Genomic DNA, 26,698 nt, shown 5'->3' with positions numbered 1-26,698 from the left:
AGAAAAACAAAAAATATTGTTTATGCCAAAGCGCTTGAATAAAGAATAAAGAAATAAATAATATGAAAACCATATATTTTCTGTTCTAAACCATATCTATTCTATTTTAGTGTGCCCAGCGAAGGGGGCCGGGTTTGCTAGTCAATGTTATAAACTAAATTTTCATCGTTGAAGTTGTAAGTATTATATTGCCTATGATAATATGTATATTGCTTTACTATTTTTATGTAACATATTATTATTTTTTAGTATTTTTAAATATATTGGTGATAAATTTTTTTCTGTTAGAGGTTATGATATTTCCCTTGCCTTTGACAGATATTTGTTTATCAGTTCATTTTCTATGTCTGTCAGTTTATCAACAAATCTTACTGACGATTTCATTAAGAAAAAGTCTATGCGTGATATTTTACATATTTCATATAAACTTTTATTAGAAACTCTTTTCCGAAAAGTACCACTTCTGTAAGGTTGGCGGTTAAGACCGCTACAAATTCTTAAAACATATCGTTCAAATCGTCTTAGTCTCTCCAATTGGTTCGACGAAATGTTGAACCATATCGGATGAGCATAAGATATGATTGATCTAATTATTTGTTTGTAAATATTTATTTTAATGCAGTTCTATAGTCCACTCTGCCTTCTTACTAAATTACAACGAGCCATAACCGCCGAAAAAATATATCCCACAAACTCGAAATTTTACAGGGGAAGGTTTTTCTTTTAATTAAATCAGTTTGAATAAAGCCATTATTTTAAAATTTATAATATAATGTAAATATTTTTTTTTGTAATACATTTAATTTTAATAATTTTAAATAGATATTTGCATCATAAGGGTTGTTTTTGTGGGATACATTTTTTTTGCTTTCCTTCTGGCAACCTATTATTAAAAAAGTGTGTGGGTTACACAAAAATTTATTTTAAGGAAGTGACTTCCCGTTTTTTGTTTTATTTAATTTTTTTACTTAGTCCTTAAAATTAAATTACATTTGATTTAAAAAATAAATAAATGTATACATTTCTTAGTATATTCGATAAAACAAAAATAAAGTAAAGTAATTCATATATTTAAAGTTTTCTGTTAACATAGTAATGTTATTCATATTAAAATCTTGTAAACTTGAATAACGATAGATAAAAATATATAAAGAACGCTAAATACTATCTTCCTGGTCGGTTTCAGGTAGCAAATCTTTAACAGATCCATCCCATTTTAAATTTAAATACTCGTGTTGGAATTTTACGGGTAAAGCTTTTCTATCGCAAAGCGTTTTCAAATCCTTATATTTAGCGGAAGAAATGTTTAATATAATATATCATCATATAATTGAGTAGGTCCCTCACAAACTATTTCGGAGTTTCGTCTGGATCGAGGAATTAAATCTAGATCATAATTTATGGTTTCAGATTCATCAAAGTAGCCATATTTAAGAGTAATATTTGGAATATTTTTTTCCAATGTAACAGAGCGTAATTTTGTAAATTGAATTTTCACTGAATTTGGAAGTAACGCCTGTGAAAATGTCTTCCAGTCTTTAAAATCACTGTTAGTTAATTCAATACAATTATATTTTCTTGGGTTAGTTCTTGCATTTGATATTATGGTGTACCACTCACTTGGAGCCCAAATAGTCCTATTCCGAATAAACGATTCAATTGTACTATGTATCGAATCAACAGGCATCATGGTGTGTCCAGGCAACAAGTATGTGATTTTTATATTAGTCACAAAATTAGAATTTTCAACAAAATAGGTTAATGTCGCAAGTTTAGCTCTGTTTTTGTGCTGCCCTGCACAGCTATCACAATTAAGATGGACTATCGACTGGGTTTTTCTTTCATCGACTAATTTAAGGTATTGGAAAACAGTTGTGCAAATTTCATTACACCCTCGTTTACCATCCTTTTCTCCCCATAAAAAACAAAACCCATCTCTTGTACCACTCTCATAAAAACTTTCATTGTAGAATGAATATTTTCTAGAATAGAACAAAGTAACATTTTTTCCATAGGGAGTATTTAAGACCTCTTCCAAGTCGAAACTTGTACATAAATAAGCTGGATTTTCTTTGCATAGCTTTTGGTCCTCCAAAAATATTTGCTTACATTTCTCTTTGTCCTTTAGATGAATTTGATACTCTTCTGATGAATGCAATTGCTTTTTGGATTCTGTGTCTAAATTATTGTAATTCTCGCATAAGATACATTTATCTTTTTTAGCTAAATGAAAGCCTAAATTGAAACTGTTTCTAAAAATATTACGGAATACTCGTAACGATAACTGACTATTTACTTTATTAATAGTTTTCAAATGTTCTACTTAATGCTGATATACAGTTTTTATGTTTCGAAATTCTTGAGGTAGATATACCATAACTTTGTACTTTTATTCCTGCAATAATGTGAAGGAACCGCTGGTAATTGTTCTATAAAGGATTTTACTAGCGATATGCTTGCTCCTCAGATTTGTTGTGTGCAGTTGTCTTTTTTATATTTTCAAGGCAAGTTTTATACGAACTTCTATTTTTTATTACGGATATTAAAATCGTTTGTGAAATGTTCAACGTTTTCAATAAAAATTGTTGACAAACTTTCAAACTGCTATTATTGATATTAATAAAATAATTAAAGCTGCACTTTTTTCTGTCACTTTCTCCATATCGCCTTTTAACACAAGAAGACAGCCAATCTTTCTGTCTAATATTGTTGCCGATTCCCCAAAAATGTTCTTTTATTCTTACTCTTTCATCTTCAGAAATTTTATCATGACACGAATTTGGACATTTTTTCTTTAAGCACGAGTTGGGCAAAACACTCGTATATTTTTCTTAACTTTTTGCAGCCTTTTAGATATTCTCTTTTGCTTTCTGTAGCCCCTTTTCCCAACGCACGTTTCCTCCTCGACTTCTTTTAAACTTTCCAAACCATTTAAACCAACGAAAGATTCATCTGAATCGCTATACGGTACCAGGGAGAGCTGTAAAAATATCCAATAATTGAAAACAAAAACATATTTTGCAAAAAAAAAACAAATTCATACTTTCGACATATTGTTCTAAAGCTTTATCTTTAATTAAAGTCTCAAAAAAGTGTGTTTTTTTTATTTTTTCCCCTTGTGTTTCATTTATTCTAAAAGAGAATTTAATTGTATCCCACACAAGCGTTCAAAGAAAATGTAAACAAGTCACCATATGCATTTACATTAAAATTGTTTTTGTTATAAAATCATAACGGTTTAATCTACAGCCATGAAATTTTGACAGATGATGCAAATTATGTTGAACTATCGATTTCGATAACAAAACAAAAATCGATTATGGTGTGGCATACATTATTTTGGCGGTAATGGCTCGACAATAGCTAAGGAACATTTTTTTTTGCTTTTGTCAAAATGAAATCTACATGTCTTACAAAGGTGAATTTGCGATCCAAAATTATGCCCAAGTATTTAATTTGTTCTTTGTATTTTATTTTGAGTCCATTTATTCTAATTTGAGGCTCATATTTACGAGCATTTGGATATAAGCTTTTACGTATTCCTTTAACAATAGTTGTTTCACTTTTATTGAAGTTTATTTTTAGCTTCCATTTGTGGAAGTATGCATTTAATTCATTTAGGTATGAGTTAACGGCTTCATTAGTTGTGATTATGCGTTGGTGAGATCCAAATATAATTATGTCATCTGCGTATATGAGCACTTTAATATCGCAATTATTAATTTTGGAACTTAATGGTGGGTCAGGGCAATCAGCTAAGAAGATGTTATAGAGAATTGGCCCCAACAAAGAACCTTGTGGCACACCTGAGCGAACGTCTCTTGTCAAAGAATTAAATATACCTTCATTAACATAAACTGATCGCTCTTTTAAATAACTATACAACATTGAAGTTGAACTTCCTGTACATTTTAAATATGATTCCTTCCACCCAAGCAGTATCGAATGCTTTTTCCAAATCTTGACTGACTAATATCGTCGCCTGTCGTCGATTTAAATTACTACAAATAAAATCAGAGAGTAAAGTTAGTGCGTTGCTTGTTGAATGAGATCCCGGAACCCAAATTGATAGTCTCTTAAGACATGTCGCTCTTCAATATGTTGTTTTATTTTTTCAAGCAAAAAATCTTCCAATAATTTACTAATATTTGAAAGAAGAGATATTGGACGGTAATTAACAAGGGAACTAAGGTCAGTGTTTGGTTTTGGAATGCATTTTATTTTTGCTGTTTTCCATTCCAGTGGGAAATAGCCTATATTAAGTGAGTGATTAAAGATAATTGCTAAGAGTCTCCAAAAAGTGTTTGTTGTTTTCTTTAGCAAAAAGTTTGATATACCGTCTTCCCCACAGCGCTTTTTTTATTTTTCAACAGAGCACAAACAAAGGTAAAAATTTAAAGTAAGCACCAGCCGTAAGCTGGTTTTTGCTTCCAATATGGCGATTATCAAACTGTCGCGATCGTTCGTAAGCAATTATGGCAGCAAAATAATGGAAACAAAATAAAGCAATCGCCACAGCAAACTTTGGCCTTTTCTAAATTGCTGTCGGATATACTACGTTGTTCAGTATTTTGTGCAATGGAAAAATCAATTATCATGCACTGATTAAAATTTTATTTTTGTAAGGTTTAAAAGCAAAGGAAATTTATGAACGAATGTTGAAAGTGTGTAAGGACTTTGTGCCATAAATTAGTACAGTAGAAAGATGGGATGCTGAATTTAAACGTGGTCGTGCAAGCCTTGAACACGATCCATGTCAAGAACGTCCAAAAACAGCAATAACACAAAAAATCGTGGAAAAAATACAGGATATCGTACTGGAAAACCGTCGAGTGACTGCAAGAAATTTTATAGAAAACCTGCATTTCATTAGGCAGTGTAAGCAATATTTTGACTGAAGTATTGCGTTTCAGAGAGCTGTGGGTGCCTCATTCGCTGGGTTAGGTTATGCTGACCTGGCTGCAGAAGCTATCACATAGACCTATTGATCCTTAGTGGTACCAGATGGAGCTTGACCCTTACGTTTCCTTGTAGTAGGCTTCTTGCAATAAGCCTGCGTCTTTTGCGAATCTAAGTAAGCTCTGAAGCTCTCACCTCGAGAGACATTCTAACCTCTCATATTGTAGAGCTCCTAAGCATTTAATTCGGATTCTAGCTAATGCAGGGTAGGAACATAGAAGGTGTTCAAGAGTTTCCCTCTCTTCTAGTTCATTGCAAAATTTGCAGCTATCATTGCTTGCACTTCCCACCTTGTATGCGTGCGCCGCTAACAAATTGTGGCCTGTCAGCATACCTACGATAGTTCTGCTATCTTTTCTGGGCAGAGCTAGTACGAATTGGACGTATTTATTTGCATACTGTGTACACATGATTTTTGCGGTTTTGCAAGTGGCTAGATTATTCCACCTCCTGTCTATCCGTGTTCTTATGTCCGCAGCGGTGTCATTGTATACCGTATTTAAATGTTTCAATATGTCGTTTTCTTGTTCAAATGGTATATAAACAGCGCTCTTGGTACTCTCATCTACAATTTCGTTTCCTGCAATGCCCTTATGTCCGGGTGCCCAATATGGCTTCCCTGGTCCTAAGATGTTTTTAGATGAAATTTCATGTGAGTTTATTGCCAGTTGACTGTCTCAGCAGCATTTCGATTTATCACTATGAATGAAACTTGGGTCTATCACCATGATCCTAAATCAAAATAAGAGGCTAAAGAGTGGTGTGAACCTGATTTTTTGGCTCCGAAACGAATTAATGTCCAAAAATCAGGAAGGTGTTAGCATCACTGTTTTGCGACGCGAAAGGAATTTTGTTTGTGGATCACTTGCAAACTGGTAAAACGATAAATTCTGAATATTATTGTAATCTTACCTATAAACCAGCGGAAGGAAAAAAAATCGTGAAAAAAATACCCAATTTATAAAACAAAATTCTTTTTCATCCGTACACGCCACGGTGTCGCATTGTCAAATGCCTACAATTTATGAAGTAAAGTTCGAATTGGTGGAACATCCACCATACTCAGCAGGTTTGGCCCCCAGCGACATCCATCTGTTTCCACACCTAAAGAAGCTCATGCGTGGTAAGTGTTTTTTATCAAATAATGCAGTCATAACAGCTGTGGAGGCGTATTTTGCAGCCCTTCCAGTTTCTTCAGGGATGGGGGTCATAAATTGAAATCTCGTTGGAAAAAGTGTATTAATGTTCAGGGTAACTATACTGAATAATAAAGTGTATTTAAAACCATAGAATTGTGTTTTTCTTATCGAAACGCAAAACTTATTGAACAACCTAATACTGTCGTGCATTAATAAAATTCGCAGCAAAGAGTAAGCACATCTGCTTTTTGTTATCCCAATGGTCATATAAGTTCATTCACACAATGGTTATATCGCACAATTTTTTTTATTTGGAATTTTTCAAGTGGACTGGTAACGTCTTGAATTGTGCGTTTATTAAAGGCAAGTCAAAATCATCTTTTCTGACGCAGTGCATTTTCATTTCCGTGGTTATGTTCACAAGCAAATCTGCATCTGGTTGTCGGAAAACACGCACTTACTCGGCGAGAAGCCGTTTATTAACGATTTTGGAGCGGTGAAATCATTGGCGCAGTTTTCTTTGAAATTGCAGCTGGGAACGCCACTTCGGTCAACTGTGAGCGCTAGGACTGTGAGGACTTCGAGCATCTTTGATTTCAGCAGGATCGGGCGTCATGCCACATTGCTCATGCCACAATCGATCTTATGCTCGCCTGTCTGGTAATCGTGTTGTCAGCCGACTTGACGAAGTCAACTAATCGCCTTGGAACTGCGATTTTAAACTGTTGGATTTTTTTGTCGGATTTTTTTTTACTTTATTTCATTTTTTTTTGTTGAATTTTTAAAAAGAAACTACAATACGAACCACTCTGTATATACCTATTAGAACAGTCATCGTATTTATATGCGGGATTTAGAAAGGAATTTTGTTTTCGCTCCCCGCTTATTTTTGGATAGGTCCTTTCTTAAAAATAAGATCTGCATCAAAAATAATTCTCCCTAGTAGAAAATAGTTCTATTAGTTCGATTTAAACGCCCACAAAATGAACTGAAAACGACCCAACTAATTATAGTTCCATAACTCTAAAACTATCAATTTTAGATGGTTTGTGAGCGTAGAATTGCCTCTTAGTGTTTTGTTTAAATCATCGGGATCGGCGTTCAATAATTTATAGATTAAAGATAATTTTTTTTATTAATTTTAATTAATAAATTTTTTATTAATTTAATTTAATTAATTTTTCTTAACTTTAGAATCCTCTGCACTCTATGAAGATTAATATTTTTCAGCTTTAACTTCTGAACACTTTTATCGGTCCTTCAGAAATGCATGGAAGTCACTCAAAGGCATTTTGACACACGAATTTTCGAAAAATTATTCTACCTTTATTGTGAAGTATTCTTTTATTTACAGGTATAGTAAATTTGTCTGCCGTCACTTAAGTGCCGTCGTCCATTTGTTCATATTATTACTAGTTTTAATCTTGATCGAACAATAAAGGCGCGACAATGAACTACAAAGATAAAACTTGAGGCGAAATTAGCCTAATTACTCAGATTTCTAATAACTTTTGATTCCAGTTTGTTTAATAAGTATTTCAATAGAGTATTAAACAGAGCATAAATCCTTTAAGGTTAAGGTTTAGTCTTACCAGCAACGATCCATAACACAATGCAATTTCCTGCGATTGCCACAAACAGCATTACTCCGAAAATAATGGCCCAAATTGTTTTTTGCTCCCATGGTAATTCATATGGTCGTGTCGGCGACGGGAATAAACACTCGGTTAAAAAGTCTCTGCGAAAGATAACGAACAAAATGCTTTGTATTTTTTGTTATAAATATTTATTTCATATGTACATCAAAATATATAAAAATATAAATACAAAAATACTTCTAGCCGTCAGGGCGTATTTTACTTAAATGATCTATATTAAAAGATTTTTTTTTATTCTTATATAATATATTGTCAAATTTATTGCGATTTCAAAAAAAAAAAAATTAGAAATAAAAATAATAATAATAATACAAGTAACATATGATTACCATTAAAAAGAGTAAAAGTGAACTTTTAGCAAATGGTAAAACTGTTGCCCAAGAGCAGAGGTTCTTCGTGTATTTGATGTACACCGATAATACATATTTAATGTCAGCCTAGAAATTCAACGTAGAATCTCTCTTGCCAACAAGTGCTACTTTGGACTAAGTAGGCGAAGATTTTTGGACCTTTGCATGTTGGCGACGGCGAGTAACGCAGGCGTCGGAACAATAAGCTGTATGAACTTTACGACTCCATAGACATAATGCAGTGAATAAAGATCCAGCAGCTACGTTGGTCGGAATTGATATAAACGCTCCGGCTCTGAAAGTATTCGATGAGGTGGTAGCAGAGCAAGGTGAAGGCCTCCTCTGCGTTGGAAAGATCAGATGGAGAAGGACATGGCTTCACTTGGAGTGTCCAACTGGCGCCGGTTAGCACGAGAAAGAAACGACTGGCGCGCTTTGTTACACTCGGCCAAAATCGCGTAAGCAAATAGATGTATTTGATTAAAAGGGTGTCCGGTGGCAGAAATAGGTTTTAAATACAAGAGGAGGCATCTTTTGTGTCGGTATGTAAACGCTGAATAACTTTATCATTTACCAACCGATCGACTTCAACATATATGTTTTCGATTCGTCAATTCAGTACAATTTCAACCATGGTTCGCTTTTCACCGAAACTACGCGCTGAAATAGTGACGCTATATCGCAGAAAGTATCGTGGCAAACAGGCATCGTCTGACAATACTATTCATCATTTGGTGTCGAATTTTTTTGAGCACGGGCCGATAGAAGATCGTCAACATGCCGTTCATCAACGACCAATGAATTTGTGGAAGCAGTGAGGGAAAGCGTTGCCCAGGAGCCAACAGTGTCGTATCGTCGTCGCGCTCAGCATTTTGGTGTCAGTGAAACCACCATGCGACGCATTTTAAAGGATGATTTAAATTTGTTTCCGTATAAAGTGCAATTGACACAAAGAATATTGCCGACAGATCATTCACGTCACTTGGAAAACGGCCAAATAGTCACTCGAATGGTTGACACTGAACCCAATTTTTGGAAGAAAGTTTTAATGACTGATGAGGCACATTTTAACCTCTCTGGCGGCGTGAATAAACAAAATTGCCGCATTTGGGCAACTGAGAATCCAAACGAAATCCTCGAAACGCCATTGCATGACCGGAAAGTAAGTGTTTGGACCGGCATTTGCGCCAAAACCATCATTGGGCCATAATTTTACCAAGAAAACGAAACGGGCTATGGAAACCAATATCGATGGATGTTGGCTCATTATGTCTGCCCGCAAATGCGCGAGAAAGGTTCAGACGCTTACTGGTTTCAACAAGGCAGTGCGCCATGCCACACTACGAATGCAACTATTGAATTTCTGCAACGAAAATTTCCGGGACGTCTAGTGTCAAAAAGAGGTGACATCGACTGGCCCCCCAGATCACCTGACTTAACCTTTTGTTCACATTGCAATATTTAACGTTTACGTGCTGCCTCAAGTGAAGATACGAATCGGTCTTGGGTGCAAAAGTATCGGGTAATAAGTTCGGTGGCAAATAGTCCAAGGCTGAGTTCCAACCGGACATTGAGAACCAATGATAATATTGAACTCATGCGTAAGAGAGCGGCTACCCTGGGACTTCCAAAAACTATTGTGCATGAAATATTGAGGAACGATCTTAGACACTTCAAAATTCAAATTATGCAATCTTACGACAATGTTGGAATGATTTTTGGAGGGATGAAGTCCATTTTTCTTTAAATGAAGTTTAAATTACAAAATTGCCGCTAATGGTCACCTAAAGGCAAACATGTTAAATTCCAATTAGAATTAGCAATTGATGCAATTGGTTTATATTCTCTAATTCATCAAACAATTAGAATGAGTTCAACTAATTCCCATTAGATAATTGAAATTTTTATTCCAATGGTAAAACTAATTGCAATTAGTTGCCATTAGCAAAAAAATTGGTTTACCTTTACAATTAGAAATCTAATTGACTTCTGCTAATGCAATTAGATGCTTAATTAGCTCGAATTAGAATTAATTATTTTGATAAAAATAAATTTTTTGCAAAGAATTATTAAAGTGAACGAATAATGATGTAACTTAGGGTGGGTGAAAGCATGCATTTTATTTCGAATATGATGCATCAATATTTGAATGATGATGATAAAACTTCCAATATATGGTCCAAATATCCCACATTAAAGGACATAGCACTATTTTGCAACACGCCGCTTACGTCTTCAGGCCCTGTGGATCGACTATTTTCCTTTGCGGGCATTATTAATAGTCCAAGGCGGAGTCACTTGACTGACTTTTCTTTTGAAAAGTTCTTATTGCTGAAAGCGAATATACTCGGTCATTCTAGTTAATAAACAGTTAGTACATACATTAAATAGATGTTCATGTATGTAATATACGTAGTACATATTATGTACATAAGTAATATAGGGTGATCAATTAAGAGGAGTTTTTTTCATTTGCGTTTTTTTTACAGACAAATGGCCGCAACGTAACTGTGAATGGTGCTCGCTACCGTACCATGATATCGGACTTTTTGCTACCTGAAATTGAATCTAATGATCTCTACGACATTTGGTTTCAACAAGATGGTTTCAAGGTCTATGCTGGTTGGTTTCAAGGTCTATGCTGATAAACCAGCTACGATTGAAGCTCTGGAAGCCAACATTACGCGTGTTATTCACGACATACCAGTCGAAATGCTCGAACGAGTGATTGAAAATTGGACCTTCAGAATGGACCACCTTAAGTGTAGTTGCGGCCAACATTTGAATGAAGTCATATTCAAAAAGTAAATGTCAAAGAATGTCCTTTCAAATGATAAATAAAGGTTTTGAACATAATTTACATTTTTGTTTTTTTTTTTAACTATTGAAAAAAGCACCTCATGATTGATCACCCTATATATATATATATATGTGAAATTCATATTATGAATATTTCAGTTTTTTTTGTTTTTCAAAATATCAAAATAATTGATTCTAATTCGAGCTAATTGAATATCTAATTGCATTAGCAGAAGTCAATTAGATTTCTAATTGTAAAGGTAAACCAATTTTTTTTTGCTAATGGCAACTAATTGCAATTAGTTTTACTATTGGAATAAAAATTTCAATTATCTAATAGGAATTAGTTGAACTAATTCTAATTGTTTGATGAATTAGAGAATTTCACAAAAGAAGGTTATTAGCAATCATTAGCATTATCTAATCATTATTTAACATCTTTGCCTAAAGGACAGGCATCACTTTTTCAACGGGTGGAAGATTACAAGAGCATATCCGACGTAACGCAATATTTAGAGGAAATAATAATAAAAAAACGATAAACACGGCAACTATCTATTTTGTAAAAGTTATTGAAATAAACTTTTATCATTAATAGATATTTTTTAATTTAGTTTTTAGTTCCGTGTACTTGAAGAAAATTATCTTGTTTCCGATAGCCTTAGTTGATAACCTGAGAATATTCCGTATTCCAAATATTATATATTCGAGGTAGAACCAACATATATACAGCAAAATATAACTGAAATGGTTTCTTATCTCGAAAAAATGTTATCCCATAATAAAAAACCACATCACGCAAATATTGTTATGGTTAGATTAAACGGCTGCCCTAGCTTAGGGCACACTTGGACCAATATTGAAAATCCGTCCGCTGTGATGCCATACATAGGAAAGGAGAAGGCAAGGAAGAAGGAGCTTTGGGATTAGAGATATGATGACCATGCATTTTACGACGACGCCGATGGTGGCTGATTTGCGTTCGTAGTTAGCCGCAACAAGCTACTGATGAACTTCACCAAATTTATGATATTTAAACCCGCTATATCCGCAGGCGAAGCAAAAAAATAAGAGACCAGATGTCTAAATCTTTGCCAGACGAGAGCAGGGCAGCTGAGAAGAAGGTGTTGAGATAATTCCACCTCGTGCTTAAGACAGCTTCTGCAAAACGGACTTGAGGCAATACCAAGTCTCACCGCATGAACACCTAACGGACAATGTCCGGTAAGGATACCCACCAATTTCAAGTGCTGAGGCTTTGTTAGCCTTAGGAGTTCCCTCGAGCGTCCCCGATCTACCCGTGGCCAGAAGGATCTCGCGACCTTGCACGTTTGCGCATTAGCCCAGCGCTCGCTGAGTTGACAGGAGCAGACAACAGGTTCTTAAGGGAACCCCAACTCTTTCATTTCGCGACGAAACCGTCACCAAAATTCCCTGTCTAGCAAGCTCATCAGCCCAGCAGTTTCTCTCTATGCTGCTGCGACCGGGAACCCAAATGAGCCTGATGTCAAAGTATTCGCATGCAATCGAGAGAGAAGCCACTCAAAATATTGTTATAGTCAATGCGAAAATCTTGCTTTTTTCGTATGAAAATAGAAGAAAACTTCAACCTTTCCACAAATTATATACTGAATATATAAAAAAATTTTACAATCTTTTTGTAACAATTGTGTTCACAGATACACAAAAATCAGCAGGTAGACCCTCACTTGTCGTAAAGATTAGAATATGTTGAAATACTGCCTGCTTATAGTGCAATAGTTTGAGGAAAGAACATGCAACCCTATGAATATGCTGAGAAAAGAACACGAAAAATTGAGAACACTGGCGCAGAGCAGAATAAGTGCAACATTATCACCAGCAAAAAAAAACATTGTCAGATTTTACTGCTTTTTATAATGGCTTCAATATACATACATATGTGACAGCTTAGATATGGAGCGGTAATTAGAAATATTATATTATTTTGTTTTCAGTTCTGAGAATAGAGTTGATGTTTCCATATTATTGACGTTTCCAAATTTAAAGATAAAATATAAAGTAATAATAATATGGGTTCAGCGATTGCCGAGACACAACATTTTTTAGGAAAGAAAATTTCGATAATATGGACACATCGCTTTGCTGGGAATTCTCGAGGTTCTGAATATCTAAAATGATATCATGAAAATGAAAATTATAACTACTAGTCTAAAACCTAAAAAAACCTTTTTTTAAAATTTAATTATTATTCCAGTATTGGTTTTAAAAAATTCTGCAGTTTCAAGGGACAAATGCGAATACTTGCTAAAGAATGGCATTGTCTTCGATATTGGAAAAAAAAGTTCGCTCCGACTCAATAATATTCGATTTTGGATTAGATTTAATATTATTCTCAACTTTAAAGATAGTTTTGATAAAGAAAATCATTAAGACAATTAAACCCCTCCACAACATTAAAATATTTGATTTTGTGATCAACACAAAATAACACTAAAAGATCTTATAGAACGAATTATGTAAATTGCTTAGTGTTTTTATGCCTTTTGTATACCAAGTCAATTTTCAAGAACAATCATCTAAAAAATTGCGCTCATGAAATATACAAGTGGCTTCCCAGACTCTTTTAGAAATTAATTGGTTCCAAAAGCACAACGGTTACAATCGAAATTAGTATCATTATGGATTGAAATTGGTGCACGTGTGCATGTCTCTCTGTATGTAGTGCCTTAACTAGTTTTAGTTCATAGACTATTAATTAGTTCCCAAACTTTGCCATAAAAAAAGTTCATCAGAGAAAAAGTGATTAGGGAATTGAAGTAGAGTGCATACGAACGCGTCAGAGATAAAAATTTAACACATTTTTCTAACGGAAAACAGGTCAAAAAACTGGCGTAGAAAAAAAAAATACCTATAAGAATTTGGCAAAGTTAGCTCGACTTTAAAGACGTTGATGTATTTCTGCGCATTCATCTTCATTTTTGGGTATACAGGGCGTATGAGTAACATTGGAATAGAAAAACGCACTGCAATACTGCAACTTCAAGCGGCTGTACTTATAGTATAAATTCTAAATTTTCTAAATGCTCCTATGATTAGTCACTAGAATGTCATATTTGACATTTGTCAAGTAGACAGATGCACATTTTTACACGAAAGAACAACTCGTTAAAATTACTGAAACTTATTATGAAAATGGTTGATCTTTAAGAACAACATATCGCAAAATTCGTGATTTTTTTTTGTGGAAATAATCGTCAAATTTGAAGAAACTAGTTCTGGCGAAGATAGTAAGAGGACTGGTAGACTAAGAACTGGACGTTCTGTTAAGAATGCAGCTGCTGTAGCGCAAAATATTGCTGAACAACCTTGAACATGGATATCTCGACGTTCTCAACAATTAGGCATTAAATAATCGACCATTTGGCGGATTTTATCTGAAGACGTCATCGTGAAGGACATTTCAAAGATATAATTTTTTATATATTATATAATATAATTGTTAATAGCCGTATTTTGAATAAATGTAGTGAAACCTGAAAAAATAAAAATTTTTACAGGTTTTATTTTAAAACAACTTCTGGGCGTGTCTTTTAAAAGACCCTTTATATGAAATATAATTATAAAGCAGCTGTGGCTACAGGTTGAGTAAAAATAAATAACAAAATTTAGATGGCAACTAAGTTTCTTCTAAGTGGACTTCCGTACAACCCCCATCCTGAAGAGAAAGAGACTGTTGAGCACTTTCTTTACAACGGATAGACGCTGGAAGTTCCTTGGTGTGCCTTTTGGGGATAGTCTTAGGCAGTTCTTCAGCCGAGATTCCGTTTCTTTCTGTCACTAAGTCAACAGCAGTGGATGACTGTATATGGTTTTTCTTCCTTTACATTTTGAAAAACGGCACTCTAGTGCTACTTGTAGTGTACACGAGGTACGCTTGCCATCTAACCTATCTACCTACTAATTTTCTTACTTGCTACAATAAATAAAATCATATTGAAAAAGGAATAAAATCCAAATAAGCAGGTAGAGGTAGAAATGAAAGTAGTTCCAATGACCACCACAACTCCATGAATAGCATTTTTTCGGATTTATTTTTCGACTCCAAGTCTTAAGGGGGTACACCACCGTGAACGTGTGGAAATTAAGTGATTTTCATGAATTTTTTTTTATATGTAGGGATGATTATTTGAGGATCGGACAAATTATAATTTATTTAACATATATTCAACTATACTGACACAAATTTTTGTTAAAAAATATGAAAAATTACAATTGTTATTAATTTAATGCAATGACGCCATAAAAAACTGATGCACCCTAGTGCCCACGATACAGCGGTGAAAAATCATCTGAAAGAAAAACCCCAAAAAAATCTTAATCTATACATCAATGGCTATCGTCGTACGTGACGGTTTTTTTTTTATGAGAAAATGGTGCAGGTTTGAAAATTTAGTTTGTGTTTTTACCCTTTTTTTGTTTTCGAAAGGCTTGAAAAAATATTAATTTTTCGGAATTTGTAGCCAAGACTTGTACAAAAATTAAAATCGGTTCATAAGTCATCGAGATATCGAGGCCACCGTGTTCAGAAAAGTCGTTTTGAGAAAAGCGCGTTTAAATTTTTCATTGGCCGTTGTAACTCACTTATTGTATTTGGTATAACTTCGTCAATTTTCAAGATTTTAAGTTAAAATTTTTTTTACGTATTTTTGAATATATCTACTTCAAGAAAATGCAGAAAAACTTTTTGAAAAATCACTGTGGTGCTCCCCCTTAACCTCAACTTGTCTCACTAAGTTTTGTGAGGTCTTTTTTCTAAGCTAAAATACAATAGGCAGGATACTTATCAAGAAAAATTAATAAGATGTAGTTAAGACTTTCATTATATAAATAAATATTTCTCAATTGAATGTGAATGATACGCATACAAGGTGGCGCAAAATAAATCATCATCATTAATAATTTTTGAATAGCAAACTTTATTTTTACTGAATAAAAAAAAATCATTTTGAGTGTTCTTTTATTTTTATTTTTTTTTTAACTTTTTTTCTTTATTTTGATCTTTACGCGCTCCATTGCTTGTCTGTTTATATACTGCAGCTGTCTAGTACACAAGAGTCAAATATGACGTACATACGTACATACATACATTGGCGGCCGCCGTCGATAATGGGTTGGTGCGTCACTACCATTCGAAATTCAGAGAGAACGTAGGTTCCAATTCCGGTGAAAGACCAAAATGACAAAAAAGTTTTTTCTAATAACGGTCGCCCCTCGGCAGACAATGGCAAACCTCCGCCACAAATAGGAGGAGGAGCTCGGCCAAACACCCAAAAAAAGTGTACGCGCCAATTATATATATGTATATATATGCACATACGACGCCTTTATGAAAAAATTTTAAATCTTCCGATAGGGCGATTAATTTTGCGCCACCTTGTATACGCGAAAAGCTTACAATTATTTATTGAACTCACTTTGCTTCGTTAATATTGTCCAAATTGTCTTTATTCTCAATAATTCCAGACAGTAGACTGATGACTTCCGTACGATTCAGGTCATTCAGTGTAGACGAATTAACGATAGTGTTCAGCTCAAAACGCCTAGCGGCGAGTATTGTGCAATTCACCAACAACTCAGTATCCACAATTTCCGGCATTTTAAACACATACCCACGTAATTTTGTGACGAGATTTAATTTGATTTAATATTAATTATACTATTCACGAACTAATTTATCCACATATGTGTATGTGCATGTGAATCTGTACACGATTTGCGTCATTGCGCTCCATTCTATATTCGCTGTTCACTTTATTTTTTCTTCACATCTTAGCAAAATCAGTTTTTGGCAGAAACGAGATGAGCAACCTCTGCCTCTTTCCAAATATGTGCTACCACATACACACGTAGTTAATAGCTCGTACTTCGAAATATTAGGTGAAGTAAATAGTTCTGAATGTTTTGCGCTAAATGGCTCATATACCTCCGATTTAGAGGCGATGTTAGGCTTCTAAAAAGTCTCTGATATTTTTGTATTTAGTGAAGCCAGTTACAATAGTATAGCGTTCCCAAATAAAGGTAAAGAAGAGAAAACTCGATACATTCATCAATGCCAATACCGCCAAGAGAAAAAGTCAAAGCAAGCGGCAGAAAAAATTTGTGTTGTTTATGCACCAAAGACATTATCGAATGTAACAATTGATTGAAACGATGCCGTTCTTGTTAATTAATCGTCGTAAATGTTGATGAAATAATAGAAATCGTCGACCCAGGTCGGCATATTAGTTAGAGCTTAGTTTATTGCCCAGGATTTTGACTTGAAGATGAGTTAGAAAACTTTTTTGAACTATTTGCATAAGCATAATTATGAGTGCAACTATGCTAATTTCAGCGTCGAAATAAAGCAAAAACAAGGTAAGAACTTTTTACTTCACCTTATATGTATATGCACATACATACATACATGTGTTTATTTTCACGTATGCCTGGTAGTCTGTAGGTGCGTTGGCGTTTCACTTGATTTTTGCAAACCATTTCAATATAATCTTTATCTTACAAAAAAAACTCCACTACTGAGTTGTCTTATTTATCACTTTCATATATTCTTTACTTTGAAATCGTCTAGCAGAGTACTTCGACGTTGCGGTTGAAACCCACAGCCTATTGCTTATACATACACGTTCATATGTATTTTTTGTGTATGTTACAAACACTTTCATCAACACCGAGCTAATTTGAGCATATGCAAATTGTTATATTGTAACACTTTGTTAAGCATTTAACTTTTAACTTTGTAATAATTTAAGGAAAATTTAGAGCGTATCTGCGCTGTCAAAATTTCGTAGTCTACTGAGTTTCGCGTATTCGGCAAATTATGGTTTTCCTAATTTCTGCTCTTGGCAAAGGCTGTATCGCATTTGTTGCTCCTATTCCCATATCCACCTACACCCTTATACGTCCTGTTGTTGCTTTTTGCTCAGTTGCGTTCCGCACCTTTTGTGAGTTCGACTCTTCATTTCTCCCATAACTTCAATGCCGAACAAGCTCATCCATCCTTCGCAACTTCGCTGTTCTTGCGCGCACACAACCTGTTGAGAGAATAATCGACTATTCCGTTGGTAGTTCTTAAGCGAGTGAACTATTGGTACTTATGAGAGCTTTTTATAGTAAAAGCTTTGCATAAGCACATTTCAGTTTTTTTTTTGTTTTTCTCACTATTCATAAACAATCATTCAACTTAAATTTTTACCCCAGCTTGCGTTTTTCATATACAACACACATGCATATTAGGTAAATGACAGTAAGTAATGCATATGTATGTTTGTGTAAGCGTGAAAGTGAGAGAGTTCATTTAAATGATTAATTACCTGTAGATGATAGCAAATAAACAAGATGCGGCAAAATTAATCATCTAGTTTTGTTTTTGAATAACTTTACTTTCACTTGTCTTGAACTGATAGTCCTGGCAGCTAATGCTCATTAGTCAGTTTTAGCAAGCTAATTGATTTCATTTTGTTAATAAATCACATATGTATAGTAGTAATTCTTTATCTTATATATAAAATAAAGTCAACTTTTTGTGTGTGTTCGCTAACCGGCCGTGTCTTTGCACCGAATTAAACCAAACTTACACACATTGTTAAGTAGGTATTGAAGATGGTTTACGTATAGTTTGGATACCTATTGGTGGATAGAGCTCGAGATATAGGTCAAAACGTGGACCCGGGTAACCTTCGAATGTGTATGTACAATATGGGTATCAAATGGAAGCTGTTGGTGAATGCTTTAGTTCAGAGTATTTTTCATGCCGCTCCGTGACTAGGGTCTCGAGATAGAGACCAAAACGTGGGCCCTAGAATGTGTTTGTACAATATGGATATCAAATTTATGGGTATCAAATTGAAGCTATTAGTGAATGCTTTAGTTCAGAGTATTTATCATGCCGCTCCGTGACTGGGGTCTCGAGATATAAGTCAAAACGTGGACCCGGGTAACCTTTGGTTGTGTATGTACAATATGGGTATCAAATGAAAGCTGTTGATAAGTGCTTTAATACAGGGTAATTTTCATACTTATGGATGACTAGGGTCTCGAAATATATGCCAAAACGTGGATCCACCGTGTCTTTGCCCAGCGAAGGGGGCCGGGTTTGCTAGTTTATTTATAAATATTGCATCCTACAGTTCAATAACTTACACAATAATTCATTTAAATATATAAATACATAAAGAAAGAAATAATATATTAAATTTATGGCAATAACAATGTTGTCTGTCACGGCTCAAAAATTAATCAAAAATTAAACTCTGCAATAAGAAATTCTCTATAGCGTAAGGCTGAGTCTATAAAGCAATTTAGTCTTTTCCAATTTTGGCCATTAAGATGACTAACTAACACATAATTAATAAATTATAATAATGAAAATAAAAAAATAAAAATAAAAAATGATTTTGTGTTATGGGAATTTTTATTTTGACCTTTATGCGTATGTTGACCTTTATGTCTAGTGTCAAATACGATTTTTCAACGTAAATTTTTCCGTTAATTTTTATAAAAATATGGTTCATTGCATAAATCAAAATTCCAAACTTTGTATAATACAAAATTCACAAAAATGAAGTTTTATAGCTCATTCAATTTTAGTATAATAAAGTTTAAGTTTCAAGTCGCTCAAAAATCTCGTTGATTTTTCAAAGCTTCTTTTATTTAGTTACTAGCTGACCCGACGAACTTTGTTCCGCCTTAGAGGCAATAAAAAAGCAGATTTTTGATTTTACTTCTGCTCAAATATTATATGAACGAGACGTTATCAATAAAACGGTCCGCGGATGACATATGGCAAAAATAAATTTTTTGGTTTTTGGTAGGACTTTTATAAGCTTACATGGCAAATTTCAGCGTGATATGTCACATAGTTTGTTTTCTGTGCTACTGTAAACAAGTCAAGCTCGAGTGTGTTCTTCGAATTTAACGATGGAAATTCAAAGAATTTGTTTGGCTTCAGACGCCTTAAAAATGTTACAGACAACCTATGGGGACTCTGCTCTATCGCGTGCACGTATTTTCCAGTGGTACAAATCGTTCAAAGAGGGCCGTACATCGGTTGAAAACTTGCCTCATGAACGTCGTCCAGCAACATCAGTAAACGACGAAAACATCGGAAAAGCAAAGGAAATTGTGCTTGAAAATCGCACAAATCGCAAAATCGGTTAACGCTGACTATTATTTAGACGTTTTAAAGCGTTTGCACGAGAACATTCGTCTTAAAAGGAAGGAATTGTGGGACAACAAGTCATGGTTCTTGCATCACGATAATGCACCAACTCATACATCACGTCTTGTTCGCGATTATTTGAACAAAAATAATGTTAATATCGTTCCGCAAGCACCGTATTCGCCTGATATGGCTCCATGTGACTTTTTCCTGTTTCCCAAGCTCAAGTTGCCGCTCCGTGGAAAACATTTTGAGACAATTGAAGTCATAAAAGAGAATTCGAAGAACACACTCGAGCTTGACTTGTTTACAGTAGCACAGAAAACAAACTATGTGACATATCACGCTGAAATTTGCCATGTAAGCTTATAACAGTCCTACCAAAAAACAAAAAAATTATTTTTGCCATATGTCATCCGCGGACCGTTTTATTGATAACGTCTCGTTCATATTTGAGTAGAAGGTATTAAGCTTATTTTTTTATTAATCAAATATTTCAATGAAGCTTTAATAGATTGTACTCTTCAGTTAAGCACCTTGCGATACACGACATTTTTTGTTTTATTATCAGGTGCAAGAACAAACAACGCAGATGGTTTTCCGACCCGTGAACATGCCACATATAATTGACCATGTGAGAAACATTGATTTTCTAGATTCAGACCACAAACTTTCAAGGATTGGCTTTGTGATTTGTTAATGGTCATGGCGAATGCAAGACGGAACGTAAATTGAAGTCTTTTAAACTCAAACGGAAGATCGGTTGGGATCCTCGGAATGAGAAATTCTTCACCTTCGAATTTTCCTTTGAGTATCGTCGCGTAAATCACATTGTTCATTGCAAAGTTTTGGTGGGCTTAGGTTTCGAAGCATGATTACTACGGAGCCAACTTTTAGACGTAAATTATGTGGTGGTAAGCCAGGCACATCCAAGGAGTTTAAAAATTCAATTGGATAGTTGGTGGCTTCATCTTCATTTGTTACACAGTCAATGGATTTGAATGAATGCATTGTTCCAATGATATCATTTTGAATTATGTAGTTTAGGGCATTTACATCTTTATTCTTAGCCGCTAAAATTGCTCCCTTACTCAACCATTCATTATTTTTGTAGTTATTAATGATGGTTGGGAATACTTTATTGATAAGTTCGTCTTTCAATGAGACAAAGTCACAGAAATTCTGAGGAAATGAAATCAACCTGCTCGATTCGTCGACAGGTACTCGACCATTACCGATAGTGAGTAATTGCTCAGAGAAATCTTCAGTAGATGTATCATTAAGTAATGCAACTCTCATGTTTGTTGTCAGCTGAAGTTTCTTCACATAGCGCCATCGATTCGATGATTTGAGGCAAGCGTTTATTTCGTCAGCAGCCGTTGATCTTGGAATTACTGGCAGTGTTTGGCGGAAGTCGCCAGACAGTAAAATCATTGCGCCTCCAAAATATCTCGAGTCATTGCGTATATCTTGCAATGTTCGGTTAAGTGCTCCTAATGCACCTTTATGCGCCATTGTGCAAGTTTTTTGAAATATTACATGTTGGTTCTTCAATTTTTTGAAGGTTTAACGGCAATTTTAATGCTAAATGAGCCGTATGGCATCCTTCTAACAATGTGGCTGCTATTCCAGAAGAAGCAACTGCAAGCGCAATGTTGGATTTCGCACGAACAGTGGCTAAAATTACTGACATGAGGAATGTCTTACCAGTTCCACCAGGGGCATCAAGGAAATATCAACCACCATTTCCAACAGCAATTGCCTTCATTAATGTATCATAAACTTCTTTTTGTTGGCGATTCAACAATGGTACATTTGTTTGAACTACTAAAACTACTTGTTGATCTCTGTTATTCGCTCGACGATTTCGCGCTGCCAACCGAGCCGTTTCACGGTCTGCCTCGCTGTGCTCTTGTGATTGAGAAGCACGAAGTCGAGCCATACTAACGCGGCGCTCTTCACGGGCAATTCCTTGTGCTTCTTCAGTCGTTTCATTCGCAATGTTTCGTATCCTTCTTCCATTACGGCTTTGTCGGGAAAGATTCGATCGTCTTGGTCGCGGCATTGATAATGATGATTCAAAGAGAATACAAATTACTGTGATTATATATTTCTGACAAAATTTATATTATTAAATTTTCTACTTAACCATAGACAAAATTACGTTTAGCTGTCATTTGCGTTTTGCGATACCACATTTTATAGTGACTTCACGGATACGCGTTCGAATGGGATAAAAAGTATCCTAAGTCCGTCTCCTAGTCTTAAACTACCTCTCCACCGATTTTCAGCCAAATCGGTTCAGCCGTTCCCGAGTTATAAATAGTGTAACTAACATGACTTTCTTTTATATATGTATATAGATTTATTTATTTTTTATTATACACAAGATTTTAGAAAGTTAACGAAAGCAACATCAGACAACAAAAAATCAAGCTCGATAAGATATAAGATCCGGATGAATTCATTATGAGCGTAAGCAATTGGCCCGTTTCGAGGTTAATTTTGTTTTATAACTTCCGTAAAAAGAGTAGAAATTTCGAATTTGTCTTTGAATTTTCTCAATCCTATTGATTGAGAATTGATGAAAAGGCCACCAAATAATATTGGCATCCTCAAGGTGAGAATATATAAAGGAGGTGTAAAGCAATTTTTGTATGGGTTCGATGAAATGATAAAGTTAATGTGATTAATTAAAGGAATCTAAGTTGCAGGAACACTGCAATGACGTCAATAATCATTAAATGCGTATTTAAATAATTTTATAATGTACCTAAATCTTAGTTTTTAATTAAAAATTACAATTTTTGAGGAAAACAGAATTATTTATTTTATTTTATTTTATTTAGCCTTAAAAGTTGAAATATAGACCAGTTTTTGTTTTATTTAAATTTTCAAGAAACTTGAATTTTTAAGAAAATGTTGTAAATAAATTCATTGATAATTGTTTAATTAAGGGGGGGTAAGGGATAAAAATCTTTTTTTTTTGCATGTTATTGTAGTAAAACATTTCAAAAATACCGTGTTAAAATTTTAAGTCAATCCGAGCAAAACTTTTTAAGTTATAGAGCATAAAGCCGAGACGCCTCAAACATCTGCCGAGATAACTTAAAACTTTAAACGCGGTTTTCTCGAACCTTTTTTTTTAAGTGCGTAGTCATTGGCATTTGAAAACTACTCAACCGATCCTTTTGAAATTTTGCACACATATTTTACATATAAAAAACCTCCCGCCAACGTTTTTTTTTCGCCATTTTTTTTATATTAAGGTGGTTTTACACCTACAAAATGGCGGCATTTTTTCGTCAAAAATCACTTTTTACTTCAAACGACTACCAAATGGCTGAAGATGAAAATAAATCGTCAAAATAAACGTTGGGGGGAAGTTTAACTCATACTTTAACTAAATTATTCGATTTTTTTGATTTCAGATGATTCTACGCTGAGATATGCTGACTACTGCAAAATGTATTTTTGAAAATACGTCTACGTAAATGTGCTCTCATTCGCTCATTTTGCAATATTTTTACATGAAAATTTTATCAAATATTCTTGAAATGTTACTTTATAATATGCAACAACTTTTAATAAACTGACTTGAACCGTTTCGCTACAATAAATTCATGAAAAAAGTGTTTTTTTTAGCGTTTATCCCGGCCAAGGACTGTCACTTCAGCAGCATTCCTCGTATATGCACGGGAAAGTTTAGGCTGCTACAACAACAACTGCATTTACCTGTGTAATCTGCCTCGATTGCAAGTGATAAAAATACATTTTTTCCAATTCGTGCACATTTCTTCTATCATTCTGTCACAATACTACAATTATATATATAATACAATTGGGTCTGGCACAAAATTTCTATCGGAATTGTAAAATGTATCACATTTAAAGACTTTCGCCAAAATATTTCGGAACATTTTTAAGATTTGAAAATACCTCCAAAAACGGAGTTTCTCATAAAAAATAATTTCTAAAAATATTATTTTTGAAGAATCAACTCGTGGTAGAAGAGAGGCCGATATCTTACTTATGCTTTCTAATTCATTGGGATATTTACTTATTAAAGTCAAGCATACAACCATGGGATATTTTTATAATGATTGACCTTAAGAACAGCCTACTAGATAAAAGAACTCGCTAGCTATTATAGCTAGTAGTAAATAAGTTGAAGTTGTTGAGCGTATTCAAGAAAGACGAAAAAGGGTCCACATTTGTATATGGCCTAACACTTTGCATGCAATTCCCGTACGACTGTTACAGAAGTGTGTTTATATCTGTTAAAATCATCATGAAGGGAATTTCTTAATACCTTTTGAGTTCGAAAATACTGCATTTAAAACCTCCATTCGGTTAACAATGTAAATTTTAATTTTTAATTATGTAATGTATTATATTAGCGTACATAAAGCGAAAGTCAGAGTTTACATCTAATCCATTCCATCAATAATTTTACACATTATGCGATCCAGCTGATCGCTTCGGTTATTTGTATTAAACTCCTGTGTATCTATTTCCATTTTAACGTTTTCATCGTTATCACGATCATCATTACGTATCTCAGGCAAATCAGCAAATGCGGTATTTACTATATCTCGCACACGTTCCAAATGCTTTTGAAACCGTGTTGCAGTCTCAACACGCTGCCGTTTCTGCATCTCCATCATGACTCGTAGTGTTTCACGGGCTTGATGAGGCCGAAATTCATTCAATAAATGGTGCATGTGTACGAAAAGCAGGCTCAAATCATCTATCTGCAAATGTGAAATGAAATGTTGTACTCTATTCGTCTAGTTGATAGTTACCTTTTCTGTTCTTCGCGGACTATCAGGATATTGAATCAGCAGATCAATTAGGTCCAGAAAATTTACAAATAATGAATGATTTAGTTTCTTCAACTCCTTCCGGCGGTCAAAATGTAGCGGAATAAGGCGTTTAATATTCTGCGACTCCAAGGAGCGTATCATTTCTTCGTTATTATATTGAATACCAAACATACTGTAAGAATCTTGTATAGGAGGAGGTGGTCGAGGAGCGCGATTGCGTCGTATGTTTTCTTCGGAAAAAAGATTTATATATTGAGTTGGCGGTAACGGCAAACTCATAACTTGTGATTCTTGATTTGCCATTTTTCCGTCCTTTGTTTTCGTTTGAAATTGTAGAATAAACAATTACTATAAATAACAGACACAATTGTCACACACAAATTTCTTTCAATTGCACAGTTCTAAATATTTACCACCAAGGCTAATCTATCGACTTATGCATATGAATTCGCCTATAACAACAAAGCGAGTTTATCAGAGGTGACTTCGCTAGAGCAACAACCACATTTACAAGTTATTAGGTTTTTTTTAATTTAGAAGCTTGATTTTCGAAAATTAGATGATAATGTGAACAAACTAATAAGGCAACAACAAAGAAGTAGTGCACTGCGGCATACAAACAAACAAATCGCAAGAAAAACAACTTAGCTGCCACAGCGAAGTCACCCTCTATGGACTCGCCTTGCCAACACCATTTTGTTTTTAAGCAATCTCAAGCAAATCTGTCAAACAAGGGTGCTTTCCATTGACGCCAAGGCGAATTGGGTGCTAAAGGTGGCGTTCACCCCAAACAACTACTGATTTCGAAAAGTCTGACGTCAGTTCCCTTACATATACAAAACAAACCAACAAAACAAGCTACAATGGGAGAAATCACATGTTATACATAAGGAAGTTCTTGTGTGCGTATAATTTCTTGTGTTTGGTTGTTTCCATTGCTTTCGCCTACTCTTCCTCTTCACAAACAAGTAAACCCCTTCCTCTTGTTTGTTTATTCATGGGCTTTTTCGAAGGCGGATTCGGAAGGCGCAACCATGCACTTAATCATCCTTGATACTTTGCCTTCATTGGCAATTTTTTAAGACAGTCAACAAGACAGTTTTAGTAACATTGCCGTTCAGGGAGTTATTAAGACAACTAACTCTTAAACAACCACCGTTAGTGTCATTTCGACGAATTACTTGCTCTGACTACGATTAGCAACGAAACGCGAATAGCAACGGAACGTCGCTGAATTGAAAACAGTGAGAGAATTGTAAATGTATTGCTATTGATCTTACAAAAATGTCTTTTTAAACGACCAATTTACGCCACAACCTAAAAATATAAAGATAGCGACGTCGGGGAACCATCACTTGAAAAGCTTAAATTAATTATCAGTTTTGGATATTATTTTTATTAGTATTTTGTTATTGAGCGTTCTGTACATCGTGTACTGAGGCAGTTTTAAAAAAACAACGGTGAGGAGCAAAACGCTAATTTTTTTACAAGATGCGACTCCATTTTGAAATCAGTGTGAAATACGTCAAATGACGTTTATTTTCTATATGGTAAGTTTATATGTGTATATAGACATATAAACACAAAAATACAGTAAATAAACATGTCGATACTGGTAAAATCAAAAAAATTAATTTTTAAAACCATAAATTGCTACCAAACCGCTCAGAATGTTGCTTGAATTAATCCGAATCAACCAATTTTTCAAAGATTACAGTGTTATTTCGACGTTCAGTTTATTTCCTTTCTTATTTTCATTGACAAAAATTTA

At 34.5% G+C, this 26,698-nt stretch overlaps 2 protein-coding genes across 3 annotated transcripts in view; both read right to left on the bottom strand.

Moving 5' to 3' along the window:
- Positions 1 to 16,769, bottom strand: part of LOC129248955 (tachykinin-like peptides receptor 86C) — a 42,596-nt gene extending 25,827 nt beyond the window's left edge. Inside the window, exons 1-2 of the mRNA XM_054888565.1 lie at positions 16,362 to 16,769; positions 7,691 to 7,836 (exon numbers count right to left, since the gene is read on the bottom strand). Of these exons, the coding sequence (XP_054744540.1) occupies positions 7,691 to 7,836; positions 16,362 to 16,543 (328 nt within the window). The 5' untranslated portion in view covers positions 16,544 to 16,769. The remainder of the gene's footprint in view (positions 1 to 7,690; positions 7,837 to 16,361) is intronic.
- A 7,685-nt stretch (positions 16,770 to 24,454) lies between these two features.
- Positions 24,455 to 25,598, bottom strand: LOC129248564 (mediator of RNA polymerase II transcription subunit 7). Of its 2 annotated transcripts, XM_054888172.1 has the most exons (3): positions 25,341 to 25,598; positions 24,907 to 25,275; positions 24,455 to 24,855 (listed from the first exon to the last, which is right to left on the bottom strand). In XM_054888172.1, exons 2-3 carry the CDS (start codon positions 25,228 to 25,230, stop codon positions 24,532 to 24,534), a joined length of 648 nt encoding a protein of 215 aa, XP_054744147.1. In that variant the 5' UTR covers positions 25,231 to 25,275; positions 25,341 to 25,598; the 3' UTR covers positions 24,455 to 24,531. The 2 variants fall into 2 exon arrangements, with proteins under 2 accessions (XP_054744147.1, XP_054744137.1); XM_054888162.1 differs by lacking the exon at positions 25,341 to 25,598 and having other exon boundaries at positions 24,907 to 25,334.
- Between the last annotated feature and the right edge of the window lie 1,100 nt (positions 25,599 to 26,698).

This window comes from Anastrepha obliqua, chromosome 1 (genome assembly GCF_027943255.1).
Source record: "Anastrepha obliqua isolate idAnaObli1 chromosome 1, idAnaObli1_1.0, whole genome shotgun sequence".
NCBI lineage: Eukaryota > Metazoa > Arthropoda > Insecta > Diptera > Tephritidae > Anastrepha > Anastrepha obliqua.
Note: the sequence above shows the minus strand (reverse complement) of the source record. Positions and strands in the feature narration are given on the sequence as shown.